This window comes from Crocuta crocuta, unplaced genomic scaffold (genome assembly GCF_008692635.1).
Source record: "Crocuta crocuta isolate KB4526 unplaced genomic scaffold, BGI_CrCroc_1.0 scaffold56, whole genome shotgun sequence".
Lineage (NCBI taxonomy): Eukaryota > Metazoa > Chordata > Mammalia > Carnivora > Hyaenidae > Crocuta > Crocuta crocuta.
Genome location: NW_027531334.1, coordinates 3,837,024 through 3,852,786, shown reverse-complemented (window position 1 = coordinate 3,852,786; position 15,763 = coordinate 3,837,024). Strand labels below are relative to the sequence as shown.

The 15,763-nt window shown below is 39.7% G+C and overlaps 1 protein-coding gene across 10 annotated transcripts in view; it reads left to right on the top strand.

The window, feature by feature from the left end:
- Window positions 1-14,829, top strand: part of PHLDB2 (pleckstrin homology like domain family B member 2) — a 223,128-nt gene extending 208,299 nt beyond the window's left edge. For all 10 annotated transcript variants that reach the window (XM_077771902.1, XM_077771906.1, XM_077771903.1 and 7 more), the window contains 5 exons: window positions 3,675-3,765; window positions 4,669-4,815; window positions 7,037-7,256; window positions 12,044-12,129; window positions 12,706-14,829. In XM_077771902.1, the coding sequence (XP_077628028.1) occupies window positions 3,675-3,765; window positions 4,669-4,815; window positions 7,037-7,256; window positions 12,044-12,129; window positions 12,706-12,846 (685 nt within the window). In that variant the 3' untranslated portion in view covers window positions 12,847-14,829. The remainder of the gene's footprint in view (window positions 1-3,674; window positions 3,766-4,668; window positions 4,816-7,036; window positions 7,257-12,043; window positions 12,130-12,705) is intronic.
- Window positions 14,830-15,763: the final 934 nt, after the last annotated feature.

The following is a 15,763-nucleotide window of genomic DNA, read 5'->3' as shown; positions in this document are numbered from 1 at the left end:
AAATTACAGATAAAGAAAAACCATGGGCTGAAAATATTTGTTTCTAACCAAGTTATTTCCAACCAATTCATGTGGATAGCTTTCATGTAGCTCAAGGTCATACTTGGGCCAGTAATTGGAAGCTGTAGAAAGACAGATTTTGATTCAGCTTAAGTATCAACATTCTAAGAATGTTGTCCAGTCAATGAAGGAACAGATACAATAAGTTTTCTGTATGTAACAATGTTCAGGCACAAGCTAGACAAAAAGTGAGTATGTTGTAGAAAGAACTATAGAGTAGATGGGGGCTAGAATTCTTTGTGAGTTTTTTTTTTTTTTGTAATGTTTATTTATTTTTGAGAGACAGAGAGATAGAGCGTGAGCAGGGGAAGGGCAGAGAGAGAAGGAGACACAGAATCTGAAGCAGGCTCCAGGCTCTGAGCTGTCAGCACAGAGCCCGATGAGGGGCTCGAACCCACAAATGGTGAGATCATGACCTGAGCCCAAGTCGGCCACTTAACCAACTGAGCCACCCAGGTGCCCCCTCCCCCCTTTTTTATGACTGGTGAGTTTTTGAGACCTGAGACTTAGTGAACAAATTACTCATTTCCAAATAAACTGGAGACATAAGACATATATATCTGATGCCACAGAGAACACGATAGAATATAAACATGATTTTGTGCTATTCGAGGGGCTGATGTGTGCCCTGGACTTTCTCAGTTAAACTGATGAAGTGTGCCCCTTTAACATCTGTGAGATTGACTATTCTTAATAATGAGGAATACAAATGCCTGCACCAAAAAAAATTAAAGATTTTTTTTCTTTAATTCTTGCTGGTTGAAGAGAATAGAACTTACTCTTTTGTACCTCTCCCAACAGTTCATAGAAATAATGAGGAGACATTGCCATGTTTTTGTCTTTATCAGGAGAACACATCTGGCTAAAAATTGGCCCAAAGTAACCCTGCGAACTACAGAGATAGTTAACTTCTAAGGATACAGCACTCCTGAGTCTGTCCCTTTCCTGGATAAAGTCATGTTGTAATAGGGCTGGAAATACTGATGACTTTTTTTCTAAAAGATAATTTTTTAGAGCAGTTTTTGGTTCACGGCAAAACTGAGAGGAAGTTCTAGAGACTTCCCATGTACCCCCTGCCCCTGCATATACATAGCCTCCCCCATTATCAACATTCCCCATCGGGCTGGTACAGTTGTTAAAGCTGGTGAACCTATGTGGAGGGGCGCCTGGGTGGCTCAGTCGGTTGGGCATCCGACTTCTGCTCAGGTCGTGATCTCACAGTTTGCAGGTTGAGCCCCGTGTTGGGCTCTGTGCTGACAGCTCAGAGCCTGGAGCCTGGAGCCTGTTTTGGATTCTATGTCTCTCTCTCTCTCTACCCCTCCCCTGCTTGCACTCTGTGTCTCTTTCTCTATCAAAAATAAATAAACATTAAAAAAATATTTTAATGAACCTATGTTGACACATGATTATCACCCAAAGTCCACAGTTTACAACAGGGTTCACTTTTGATGCTGTGCTTTCTATGGATTTGGACAAATGTATAATGCCGTATATACATCATTATAGTGTCATACAGGGGCTTTCATTGCCCTAAAAATCCTCTGTGCTCGATATATTCATCCTTCCCTTCACCCGCCACTTCAAACCACTGGCCACCACTCATCTTTTTCCTGTCTCCATGGTTTTGCCTTTTCCAGAATGTCATATAGTTGGAGTCATACAGCGTGTAGCCTTTTCAGATGGGCTTCTTTCACGTAGTAATATGCATTTAAGGTTCCTCCATGTCTTTTCATGACTTGATAGCTCATTTCTTTTTAGTGCTGAATAATATTCCATTTTCTGAAAGTGCTACCGTTTATTTATTCATTTACCTACTAAAGGATATCGTGGTTGCTTACAATTTTGGCAATTATGAATAAGCTGCCATACAGCTGCTATTACTGACTCCAAGATAAACTATATGTACTATGTTACTGTGGTCGTTTATCTCTATAAAGGAAGTTAGCCCTTTGCTTGAAAATACCTAGATTATCCTTTTCATTTTCATATTAATTTAATTCTTTAATATTTCTTCAGTTTTGAGAGAGAGAGAGTGAGAGAGAGAGCAGGGAAGGGCAGAGAGAGAGGGAGACAGAATCCGAAGCAGACTCCCGACTCTGAGCTGTCAGCACAGAGCCCGATGCAGGGCTCTAACTCATGAACCATGAGATCATGATGTGAGCTGAAGGCGGATGCTCTACTGACTGAGCCACCCAGGCTCCCCTTATTTTTATATGAATTTTATTTTTATATAAATGCATCTGACCTGAATCCCTACTATGTGCCAGTCTCTATGCTATGGAAGATAAAGGCACCAAAGCTTCTCTGTCCTCAAGAGAGTCTAAAAAAGAAGAAATATATATGATGGCTTATACAAGTATACATGCATAGGAAATAACATTGGTTCTCTATGGCTGGAATATCAGAGTAAATACGTTTTGACCTAGGTCATGCCCTCATTTCCAGAACATTCAAATAAAATGTAAATAAGAGAAAAAAATAACATTTTTGGTTAGTATTAAACATTTCCAAGTTCTTCTCTTTCTCTTTTAGTTACTTACCCTAACTGTTCTTGCAGCGTTAACACCTGTTAGTTTTTGCCTTCACTTGTTTGCATGATGTCTTTCTTAGGATGCATTTCTTTTGAAGCTCTTGCATCTCTTCATAGAGTTTCCTCGTTGGTGTGGTGGATGAGTATTGGGTATTACCAACAAAACTAGCCGCCCACCACTCTTCTTTGCGCCTATGACAGAAGTCTTTTTGTAATTAGCATTGTCATATAAGAAATAAAATGTCGGGAGCCTGGGTGTCTCATTCAGTTAAGCATCTGACTTCGGCTCAGGTCATGATCTCACAGTTTGTGAGTTCCAGCCCCACATCAGGCTCCCTGCTGTCGGTGCAGAGCCCACTTTGAATTCTCTGCCTCCCTCTCTCTGCCCTTCCCCCGCTCACTCTCTCAACCTCTCTCTCTCAAAAATAAATAAACATTAAAAAAGGAGAAATAAAATGTCCATGTGTATATATTTTTTTCAGTAATCTCTACACCTGATGTGGGACTCAAACTCATGACTCAGAGATCAAAATGTCCATGTATATAGAGGCACAGCAAAAAAGCAGCTGGGGACACATATGTCCAAGCCAAATAAAGTGTCTTCAAACCTTAGGTGTCGTCTACATAGAACTTTGGTGATAGTCTTATTAGTGTGCGTCTCTGAGCAGTTAAACTAAAAAGAAGGTCTCCCACAGTCCATAATTTTTAGACCTTGGAAAGAGCATTATGAGAAAGCACTTTGTAGGATTTAGTTTGGATTATTTATTTATGAGTAAAGCACTCTACTTTGGTATTATTTTCCTTGCCTACATTTTGTCTCCTAAACTGAGATAAGCCAGTGTCACCTACAATTCTCAGACCCGAGTGAGTTACCTTTTCAGGCCAATGACTCTCCTAAGTAACATCCTTTAAATGACATTGGATTGCATCGCACACCATTCCAGAAGCCGCAGGCGTGTGTGTGTGTGTGTGTGTGTGTGTGTGTGTCGCGCACGCATGCACGTATGCATGTGTACTTAAAGAGACATCACTCTCAAACAATATTCTTGAAAGGATGTTTTGTGTTCTATTGTGTTCTATTCAGTGCCAGCACTTCAAATATTGCCAGGATAGAAGAAATGGAGAGACTTTTGAAGCAGGCTCATGCAGAGAAGACGCGGCTGCTTGAATCCAGGGTCGGTATAGTATCTTTACGCCCGAGGTCAGTGAGGTCATGATTCAAGGTGTCCTGCACTGGACAGGAAACTGTCCTTGGGCCTTATTAACCGATATAACCTTGGAGTCATCACTCAGCCTTTTTGGCCTCATTGTTGTTATCTGAAAAGTACGGGTGTTAGGACTTCTAAGCCTCCTTACGGCACTATAATGTTTTGTAATTTAAAATATGTATAGTGTCAACGTAGACTGAAATGAATGCTTTGTATTGTATTTTCCCTTTGATGGCCACCGTGTTTGCCTGCCAAGGAACAAGGACGAATGTCATGTCTTTATGTTTTCACTCTTCCTTGCCAGCTTGTGTGAACTGTGCTATTGTAATATTTCAAATCCCACGTTACTGTGACTGTATTTCAAGCCAGAATCTGAACATCCTTAGGAATCCCCCCAAATGCCTTTGCATCCTGCCTTAAAGGGCCCCTCCTTTCCTCTTCTGACTTCCTCGTGGGCTTCCTCTGTTACCTCCAGCCAGGAGGGCACAGAGCTACAAAGAAACCAGAGGGACTGATGGCCTTCGGTTAGAAGATGGCCCCGGAAAGGAGGGCTAAGCGTCATTACTAGTGTTGGGTGACAATTTGTCTTCCATCTATTAAAAGTGCAAGGGTTGGGGTCACCAGTGTGAAATGACTGAGTACCACACCTGGATTTTCACTTAATGATTGTTAATTAAATGTCGTGGTTGCCTTTCTGCGTGGGGTGATTTCAAAAACTATGTGCAGGGTGATTCTTGTCTAGGTGATATATTGTAAGAGCCCAGGCTATAAAACCAACAATTGTCTAGGGAGAATTTTCTTTTCCATTAGTTGGAATCATCCAAGTATAACCAGTATATCTTCAAATTTGTTCCGAATAATGATATTTAGGAACGGGAAATGGAAGCCAAGAAACGAGCTCTGGAAGAAGAAAAACGACGCCGAGAACTCCTGGAAAAACGATTGCAGGAAGAAACTAGCCAGCGGCAGAAGTTAATTGAAAAGGAAGTAAAAATAAGGGAGAAACAAAGGGCACAGGTACGACCGTCCGTCTGGATGGATTAGAATAGGTTGCCCCCTGCTGGTCATTTTGTAGAAGACGGTCTTGCTGTGTCAGGCTGGCTTTCTTGGCACCGCCAGCCCTTGCTTGACATGTAACTGCTGGGAGAGAAACAAACAAATGTATGTTTATCTCAAAACTCACTGAGGGGCGCCTGGGTGGCTGGGTCGGTTAAGTGTCCCATTTCGGCTCAGGTTATGATCTCATGGTTAGAGAATTTGAGCCCCACGTTGGGCTCTCAGAGCCTGCTTTGGATCCTCTGTCTCTCTCTCTGCCCCTCCCCTCTCTTTCTCTTTCTCTCTCTCTCTCTGTCTCTCATGTATGCTTTCTCTGAAAAATAAATAACCATTTTAAGAAAACCCATTGAGACCTACTACCCAAATGACACTTTCCTCTAGTCACGCATAGAACAATTCGATGAGAGAGGCAGTTTTTCTTCTGCCTGTTTTTGGGGGTATATTTAAAAGGAGCATGTTCTTCTGAGCAGCTTTGAAAAATGGGGTGGATTTCCTACTGAAAACAACTACAACACTCAGTCTAAAACCTTTGGTCGAGGAAGAGAAAAGCTTCTATGAAGCCATTTTTGAAAGCAAATACTCCAGAACAAAATCATTTTGCCAACCCAATTTCTTGGTAGTTTTGTTTTTCCCTAACCACTGTATTGTCACCCATATCCCCTTGGCTACAGCTGTCCGCGCGCGTGTGCAAGGTTCCTGAACGCCAGCAAAACTCAGGAAGACCACCCATTTCCTTTCACTTCCTATCTCGCTTATCATACGGTTTGAGTCTCTGCAAATGAAAAGCCGCTTATGTGATGTATGTCGGCTGAGAAGCTAAAGTAAAATTTTGTGAAGCGCCAGTTATTTAAAGTTCGAATCCGTTTTATCAGGGTTTACTAGACTTCATAAAAAGTGCCATTCCCCTTACTCTATAGTAGCTGGCAGTTTGGCAGTGAGAATCTGTGTGCTTTGAGGTATCAGCAAGTCTCTGACATCTGTCTATAGACAAAGTGCTACAGACTCGAAGGCAAAATACTGAAGGAAAAATACAAAGTAAAACGTGTCCATTTTATTTCATTATGCCAATGCTTTGCCAAATTAGGATTCGCAGTGAAGGTTATCCGTGGCTGTTTCGCATTCGAAGCCAATCCAAAAAGTACAGTTCTCTATTTTAATCCTAATTATCAGGTTTGCCTCCGGGTATATATTTAGGTTATTTTCCCCAGGGCAGAGGGGTGGGGTTATTAACAGATTAAAGGCAAACACCATTTTAGAAATATACCTCATGGTGATACCTGCTTCTTAAATTAGATGAACCTCTCTACTCCAGCCATATTAAAATAAAAGACATCCACATACATCTTTTCCATATCTGCTCATTGGACAACTCATTGAGTACAGCTTTGATTCCACTTCTCACCTTATTTTAGCATCACTTCTCAAAACATAAATCTCTGCCTTCAATTTCTATCAGAAAGTGTGTGTAAGCCAATGGGTATAGCTTTAGGGGGTCTCACAGGGCTGGTTGGGGGGCGGTGTACTTGCTAAATAACGTTCACTAGTCACGTCTTCTCTGAGATTATTTAAGAATTAATGATAAGGTGGGGCGCCTGGGTGGCTTAGTCGGTTAAGCGTCCGACTTTCGCTTAGGTCATGATCTCGCGGTTCGTGGGTTCGAGCCCCTTGTCGGGCTGTGTGCTGACTGCCAGCTCAGAGCCTGGAGCCTGTTTCAGTCTGTGACTCCCTCTCTCTCTGACCCTCCCCTGCTCACGCTGTCTATCTCTCTCTCTCTCCTAGAAATAAGTAAAAAATTAAAAAAAAAAAAAAAAAAGAAAAAATGATAAGGTGTGATAGGGAGAAGCCCAGGGAATGTCATGCCTCATTTCCCTGCGTTCTGGCGTGCTATGTACCTCTTGGAAAGCTAAGGTTAATGACATCGTCCATTTTCTCATCTGCCCGTCTCAAGGAGTAGAACTATTCACCTGAGTGTATCCCTCCCCCTTCCCCTGTATATTGTAGCAGCCTTCTTGAAATACTATGCATTTTTTAAACTCCAAAGAAAAACATTTATCTGAAGTCCTCATAATCACGTGAACACCTTAATGCTTAGGCTTTCCAGTTCATGTCCACTCGTAAACAACTGTGACCTTAAACGAAATAAATACTTGGCTATATATGACCCAGTTTTGTGCTTTTCCAGGCCCGACCTTTGACACGCTATCTGCCTGTCCGGAAGGAAGACTTTGATTTGCGAAGCCACGTAGAGACTGCCGGCCACAATATCGATACCTGTTATCATGTATCAATCACAGAGAAGACCTGCCGAGGGTTCCTTATCAAAATGGGTGGAAAAATTAAAACTTGGAAAAAACGATGGTTTGTGTTTGATCGGAACAAGCGCACATTCTCTTATTATGCAGGTGAGTGATGAAGTGACAGACTCAAATCAGGAACTCTCTGTTAAAGTGCAAAGGTGATAAAAGTCAGTATAAATAGGTTGACTGGCAACTCATGGAATTAAGGGTAATATTAGCTTTGTAGGTATATATTATCTTCTATTAACGTTGTCTAGTCCCCATGATATCTATGATTTCCTCTCTAGAAATAGTAAAAATTATATATTATTTAAAAAGTGTGAATTAGTCTGTTCTAGTGCTGAAGTAACCTGAAGTCCAAATAAATATTAAATGGAACTTATCCTTTCAGACCAAAATATTGACTTTTAAACCACGAAGCCAGAAAAAGCGTTTCTGTTTATTTATTTATGGTCATACGCCCTACTTAAGTCACACACAATTAGGCAGCTTTAGCTCACAGACATTCTAGAGTTTATCAATTAGAATGTTATTGAAGCAGAGGGTAAAGCTCCTCAGTGAATAAGTGAACAACTATTTATTGACTGAAATATTTCAGATTTTGTAAATGATGGATTGTGAGAACCATACCCACCTGAGTCTTCAAAAAATACAGGAATATTTATGTGACTGCTATACTTATTAAGAAGCCTCGGGGCGCCTGGGTGGCTCAGTCCATTAAGCGTCCAACTCTTGATTTCGGCTCAGGTCATGATCTCAAGGTTGTGAGATCAAGAGCCCTGAGTTGACTCTGAGCTGAACGTGGAGCCTGTTTCGGGTCTCTCTCTCTACCTCTCCCCCCACCCCTCTCTCTAAGAAAAAAAAAAAAGAAAGAAAAAGAAGTCTCTTATTTACTCCTGGGTGACATGAAACACATCCGTTGCCAGCACAGATGTAGTTCTGCTCTCTTTAGCAACTAAAGAAAAGTCGTATCTCGCAAGAGTTTATAAAGAGGCCCTGCTTCATGGTGACTGTATCAGCATTAATGTGCATCGTCAAAAACTGTTAAATTAACATATTAAGAAATAACAGCCTAGTCATTTAATCTATATAGTTTGAGGTCAGGATGTGTTTAGGAAGAGAAGTGTGAGAAACCAAGAAGCACGTGGAAACAAAGGAAACCCTGGCTGTGGGGCTCCGGAACTGGGGTGAGGAGGACCCAGGGGCATGTACCTTTCTGTTAGGAGCTCTTTGGTGGGGCTGCAGTTAATGCTCTAGTGGCCCCCCAAGTGGATGGCCTAACCCCACCCCCACCCTCCACNGGTTCTTAAAAAATCCAGAGATGTTCCCTTCAGTTAGTATAATAGAAAAGATGACAGTTTAATGAGCAATGCCAATTTAGTGTCTACAAAATCCATAAACAAAACTTTGCCCTTGGACCAGTCTCCAAAGACAACAACCTCACCCAGAATTTTCCAAAAATAAAATTTTAATTAACTTCAGACAAAACAGCTTCACTTTTCTTCTCTGCTTCTCTCTCCAAGAGCCTTATTTCGTTCTGTCCTCTGTCAGGCAGGTCAGCTGCTCAGTGCCCCTTCCTTCTGATCCATGTCAAAACCTGAGCTCCTAATAACCACATAAATGCATTTTTCCAAATGTAAACTTCTTGTTGATCGATTTTCTTTCTTTTTTTTTTTTAAGGATCCAAACCTTTTTTATATATGAACAATTACTCAGAACTATAACATATAAAACAGGCAAAAATTATGTTTCGTTCAGCTTCTTATTTAAAAAAAATTTTTTTTTAATGTTTATTTTTTGAGAGAGAGAGATAAAGTGCCAGCAGGAGAGGGGCAGAAAGAGAGGGAGACACAGAATCCAAAGCAGACTCCAGGCTCTGAGCTGTCAGTACATAGCCCAGCATGGGGCTCAAACTCAAGGACTGCGAGATCATGACCTGAGCTGAAGTCAGATGCTTAACCAACTGAGCCACCCAGCCGCCCTTCATTCAGCTTTTTAATATTTACATGTTATATAACTGACTAGGGAGTCCTAGTTTGACAGACACTGTCCATTTGGCTCTGTTTACAGCCATCATTTGCTTATCCGCTCCCCTGACCTCCACCTCCACTCTTTCCCCAAACATCACCAAGTGCAACAATAGATCAGTCCACAGGAAGTGATGCAGATTGCAGTTCAGGGCCTGGACTTGACCCCACAGGGGCCACACCTCCCCTTCAGCTTGTCATGAGGGAAATGGGCACCATGGGTGTGAAGGAGCTGTACACATGAGTGCTGACAGCTAGAGTCATGAGTCTCCATGCTGATCGTGCCCCTGGCCTCCATGCTTGGCCTCCTACATATTAACTGGGTAACCTTAGAAGAGTCTCTAAAGAAAACTGAGACACAGAAAATACATCTGAGAATTGATGGGCTAATGCTGCCGAAAGGAATGAATAGCTTTAGTGGGTCAATTTGCAATAGCATTTTTTTTTTTTTTTTTTAATTTATTTCTAGGAGAGAGAGACAGCGTGAGCAGGGGAGGGTCAGAGAGAGAGGGAGACACAGACTCCGAAACAGGCTCCAGGCTCTGAGCTGGCAGTCAGCACAGAGCCCGATGCGGGGCTCGAACCCACGAACCGCGAGATCATGACCTAAGCGAAAGTCGGACGCTTAACCGACTAAGCCACCCAGGCGCCCCTGCAATAGCATTATTGATTCTTTTAGTTCACAATGTCCTTGTGAGGCCTGCATTTTTGAGAGTTCTTTCTCAGATATGAAGTGCTCTACAAACATCCAGATTTTATTTTCTGCTTTCAGAAAATAAAGTATTATTGTATATATTCCCATTAATCCTGCAGTATCCTCCCCAGCGAATATTTGAGAGATTACACAGAATCTTCCTCTTTCACAGAAACTGATTGAAACCACTGAATGTGGCAGTAATTAAAATGGTGCTTCCCAAAGAAGAGTAAAACAAACAAACACAAAAAACCAAAACACACAAATATGGTCCATGGTCAAACATGATCGAATAAGTTAGGGAAATGCTGAGTTAAGTGTAATTTAGTAGCTTTACACTTTTCCACTGAAGCTCTCAGGCCTGTTGTTTTTCAGACTAGCTTTTCATTGTTGTTGTTGGGGAAAAAAGGGACATTCATGGGTCAAAAACTTAAAAGTAGAACAAAAATGTGGTGCTCTGCACTGATGATACAAAGCCTGCTTGGGATTCTGTCTCCTCTCTCCTTCTCTCAAAGAGGGTTCTCTCTCTCTTTCTCTCTCCTTCTCTCAAAATAAAAATAAATAAGCTTTTTTAAAAAGTCTATATAATGAAAGTTCACAAAAGTTCTGAACTTTTCCTAGTGTTAAGTCTGAAATACGTTTTCAGATTTTCTTTATTCATATATATAAATGAAAATGTACATGTATATATGGATATGAATATGTACATATATCTATATATGTGTATATGTGTTTCAGTATATATACTGAATATATATTTATACTGGTATATATTCAGTGAAAGAATATATACCAGTATATATTAACTGGGGTGAAAGAAGAAAGAATACCAGTATATATACATATATATATGTATATACATATATGTATATATATAAGCATCTGACTCTTGATTTTGGCTCAGGTCATGATGTTAGAGTTCATGGGTTCAAGCCCCACATCGTTCTCTATGCTGACAGCATGGAGCCTGCTTGGGATCTTCTCTGTCTCCCTCTTTGTTTGTCTATCTCAAGAAATAAATAAACTTAAAAGTGTACACTTGAGACCAAATTATTCACTCTATTCATAACTTTTGTCACATAACAGTATTTCAAGATCTTTCTCTGACGAGCACATGCAGATCCATCTCCAGTGGCCGTGAGGATTCCATTACATGATCCGTCCATAATTGGATCAGTCTGCTGTTAGAGTTCAGGCAGCTTTGATGCTGCCTTCCGCTATAACGAACACAAATCCGTGCGCATGCACATGAGTAGCTCTTTACGATAAAGTTTTAGGAGTGAAAAGTTTTAGGACGAGGATTTTTTGCATTTTTATTTGGTTTATCTTCCCCAACTGCCTTCCAAAGGGAGCTTTCTTATTTGCACTTCCACCAACAGGGTACCATACAGAGTCTCTCTTTTGCAGCTTCATCCATCCTTTTAAAACTCTTCAGTATGCTCACATATACTTATGATCTGCTCTGTGTTTAAATTACAAAATATTTCAAGAACTTATTAGATCGTAGAGTGCTGCCATTGTTTGGTGATTTGGTTGTTTTTGTTTAGTTTTATGTTTTTGTTTGGCTTTTATGGCAAATTTGATGAAATCTTGGAAACAGTTTAGAACATGCTGCATTGAGACAGCATTAAATTATTGATGTGAAGCTCTACTGGGAACAGGGGAAAGGGCAAACTGGACAAGAAATTCATAGAAATATAAGTAGAATATTAATAAGTAGAAATATAAGCAGAATATTCTTTTACATTATGTCAAAAAAAACACCCTTCTTTAAAAGACAAAGACTTCCTTACAAATCTCATTAACAATAGCTCTACATACTAACATTTCCATTACAACCAGTTTTGAAGAACATGGGGAAACAATCAATATTGGTATTAGCAGTGTTTATATTTTGTTTGGTAACCTGACAGTCAGTAGTTCTGGGCTGTCTTTTTGACTGCAAATTTGCTAGAGAGCTTTGGGCAAAGTCAATTAGTCCCTGAGGTTTGGACGGATTATTCCTTTTGTTTATTTGTTTTTTCAATATAGAACTGGGCTAATACCTTCACCTAAATTATCTGAATTAATCTCAGGTCACTTAAATACTAGATAAATATTGTAATAATTACACTGAAATTATAATCTTCCCAGTCCATCATCAGTGATAAAGTATTTAACTATTATTGCAGACAAGCATGAAGCTAAATTAAAAGGAGTGATATACTTCCAAGCCATTGAAGAAGTGTATTATGATCACCTCAAGAATGCTAATAAGGTAAACACTGATTTTCAGATGTGAGTGCCTAATTAAGTTGGAAAAACGTTTTTTGAACTGCAAGCAATTTAGATTTGTTGCTCTGACGTAACAGATTCATATAAGCAGAATCATTCTAGAAAAGAGAACATACAAGTAGTTAGTAGAGCTGATCTTTTATGGAAGAAAAAGTCATGGTGAAATGAGACAATATTCTGGACATAATCAGTTTAGGAGACCTGCTAAGTGACTATAAGGAAGGATCTTAGTAGGACTAAGAATAACAGTTGTTACCTATTATGTACATTATCTAGGTACCGGGCTGGAGCTTTATCTATGAAGTAGCTGCCAAGAGGATTAATTGGTGACCTCTCCGTGTGAGACTGGTTGTGCAGTAAGGCCAGAAGGACAGTCAGTCTTGAGAAGGATCCTGGAAGTGGGGGTACAGGTTGTAGTAGAGCAAAAGTAATACCAGTTTAGATTTCTATAAATTGGAGAACTTTTGAAGAGGAGAAAGCACTCATATATGTCTGGGTTATTTAATGTTATAATTTCAGGATGTTTGTTTTACATTCTTTTGCTTTTTTTGATTTTTAGAGTCCTAATCCATTACTCACCTTTAGTGTCAAGACGCACGACAGAATCTACTACATGGTTGCGCCATCGCCGGAAGCCATGAGGATCTGGATGGATGTTATAGTTACTGGGGCAGAGGGTTACACCCACTTCTTGTTGTAGTGAACTGGGCGCAACAGTCTACTTCAGGGCAGACTGCAATCGTCTCTTACAAGAATGAAGCCATATTCAATCCCAGATGGAAAGAGCCAACAGGCCCATCCCTTTAACTGTGTGTACTCAGAACTCCTTTCACATTAACAGGAAATCATTTATAAAAGAGAAAAAAGGGTTTTTAATGCAAAGCTTGATGATAAATAGCAAAAGGATTGAAGCACCTATGAAAAAGAAAACACTATTTTGGTAAACAGCATCCCTTAGAGGAACATTTCTTATAAACTATTTTTTATCAGTTGTTTACTTTGGTGAAATAAACTGAACAGTTTACAAAATGTATGTACTTGGAAATATGAAATTATTTTAACACCCACATTATTGGCATTGACGTTATTCGTTATTGACTGGCGTTTTAGAAAGCATTTTGCTGAAGGTTATTTTATAAGTAGAATCAAATAAGGGGTTGGAGGGGAATACATTTTAGGATTTTTGCCCTAATTATTAAGTACTGCACGTAAACCAAAGATTTGATATGACTTCTGTTCAATAGTGGTAGTTTCAAGTGACAAACTGCATTTAGTGTTACTCTCCATTTTGAAATGGGACTTCAATGCCATCAATTGCCCAGGAAGTTGTCTCTGGAAAGTTAACACTGGCATAAGCGACTGTACACATAGAGCAAATCACTTTTTGTAAAAGAAAAAACAAAAAGTTCTGTGTCTTAGACAGAAGCAGTCCTATTAGACAGACATCCTGTCACTTCGAGCAATTTAAAATAAAGAGAAGATATCATGTTTTGCTAATGATTTCTCCCTTCCTGGTGCTGATAATAAAGGTAACCGGTAGCCAATTTCCTTTAGATTGTCTGTTTCCTCTTTATTGTGGAACACACCTGTTAACTGCAGCCTCACATGACATAAACGATGAGATCAGCTCTCTTTTCACCAAAGAACAGACCAATGAAAATACTTACTTACAGAAATAGCATAGTTCTGGGGCGCCTGGGTGGCTTAGTTGGTTAAGCGTCCAACTTTCGCTTAGGTCATGATCTCACGGTTCGTGGGTTCGGTCCCCACGTTGGGCTCTGTGCTGACTGCCAGCTCAGAGCCTGGAGCCTGTTTCAGAGTCTGTGACTCCCTCTCTCTCTGACCCTCCCCTGCTCACGCTGTCTCTCTCCCTGTCTCCTAGAAATAAAAAAAAAAAAAAAAGACATTAAAAATAAAATAAAATAAATTAAAAAAAAAGAAATAGCATAGTTCTTTCTATAGAAAGGAAAATAAACTCCACCTTAATGTTCTCTGTAATGTACGATTTTATTATGTATTTCTTTAAAATTAGCTTTAGTTTCTTTAGAATTAAATTAATTTTTGTTGAATGAAATGACTTCAGGCAAGTCTCTTTTATAACAGTTTTTCAAATGCCATTTATCCTGGTTTGTCATGTTGTGTGTATTTGTGAGTATGGATGTATTCTTTCCTAGAAGTTTGCAAATGAATAGAAGTAGAGAATAATAGCTTTGCTGACTAGTACAAGGTGAAATGACTAGATTGGAAGTGTCCATAACATCTTGGTCTGGCCTAATGGGGTACAGTGTTTAAAAATTTTTGCAGTGTGGTTTGCATACATGTATACATGTTGCCAATACGATTTTGTCAATAAGATTTTGCAACTGGATGACGCATGATTTTACTTGAACAGTGGAGGACAAAGTCACTATTGCATAAGACTTTTTATAATCTGTTTTTTCAGAGATTACCCCTAAACCCTTGTAATGATCTAAGAGAGTGAAATGCAATTGCTAAAATTTTGTTGGTTAATGTAAGATACAACTTTTCTGTACTGTACTTTCATCGGATTATAAAGATATCCTAATCAACATTATATTGTGCATGATGTAGTAAACCTTTTTAAATGTGTGTTAAAATATGTTGAGTATGGATTAAAATGTTGACCAGATTTCACAGTTGAAAATAAACTCATCTCTCATTAGGAGGTTACCTATTGGTGACATGACAGGAGATGGATTAATCAGCAAAAGTCAATTGTGCATCTCCATAAAGGTGGTTGTGTGTTAACATTATGATCTATAGTTCTTTAAACTGAAGGAATTCTAAGTATTTCTGGTCACATTCCCTTTGCTAATGTGAGATGACCCCTGGCAAATGTGACATCTGTCATTTTGCAAAGATGGAATTATTACTGGGGATTGCAGAGGCTGTGTTTACTTATCTGACGGGGGAAATCATCCAGGTGTGAAGTAAAGGACTTTACTTGACAGCGACCTCATTTGTCTCCCTGGACTAAGGGAACAGATTTCAGAGAGAGAAATGACCCTGAACAATATATCCTTTCACTCCTGATAATCAAGGCAACATTGACAGTGAGTATGCAAACAATCGGTCTACTTCACACCCTCACTGTAGGTAAAAGCATCTTTATGTGACACTGGCCACAGTTTTTCCTGATTTGTTATATTGATAAGGGTGTATAGAGAAAACAATCCATGGGTTTCCCTACTCTTCTGTGCAGTGATTTTCCCACTGTGGAGACAAGTCAGATTGTTTTCATTTTGCTGAACATAAGATGCAAGATCTACAAAAATAATGGAGAGAACAGGGACAGAAATGATTGAGAATATTTGCAATTGTCCAAAACCCATAGTGAGAAATGTTTATTGTTAAGATTTAAAGGATGGCAAAGTGACGCACATTGTCCATCACCTTAGTGATTTAGTTTCTTTGGAGTCTACAACAGGCCAATGGAGAACTGGTAAAATAGCTCAACAACTTTTGGAGTGCATCCTGAAAAGGAGCAGCTGTCCTTGCTCTCTGTTTCCGGCACTCTACCACCCAGAAAAGATCTATTCAGTTTTTATTTATCCAACTTTTTCAGTACGTTCTAACAGGTTCTCAAGACTCCAAAG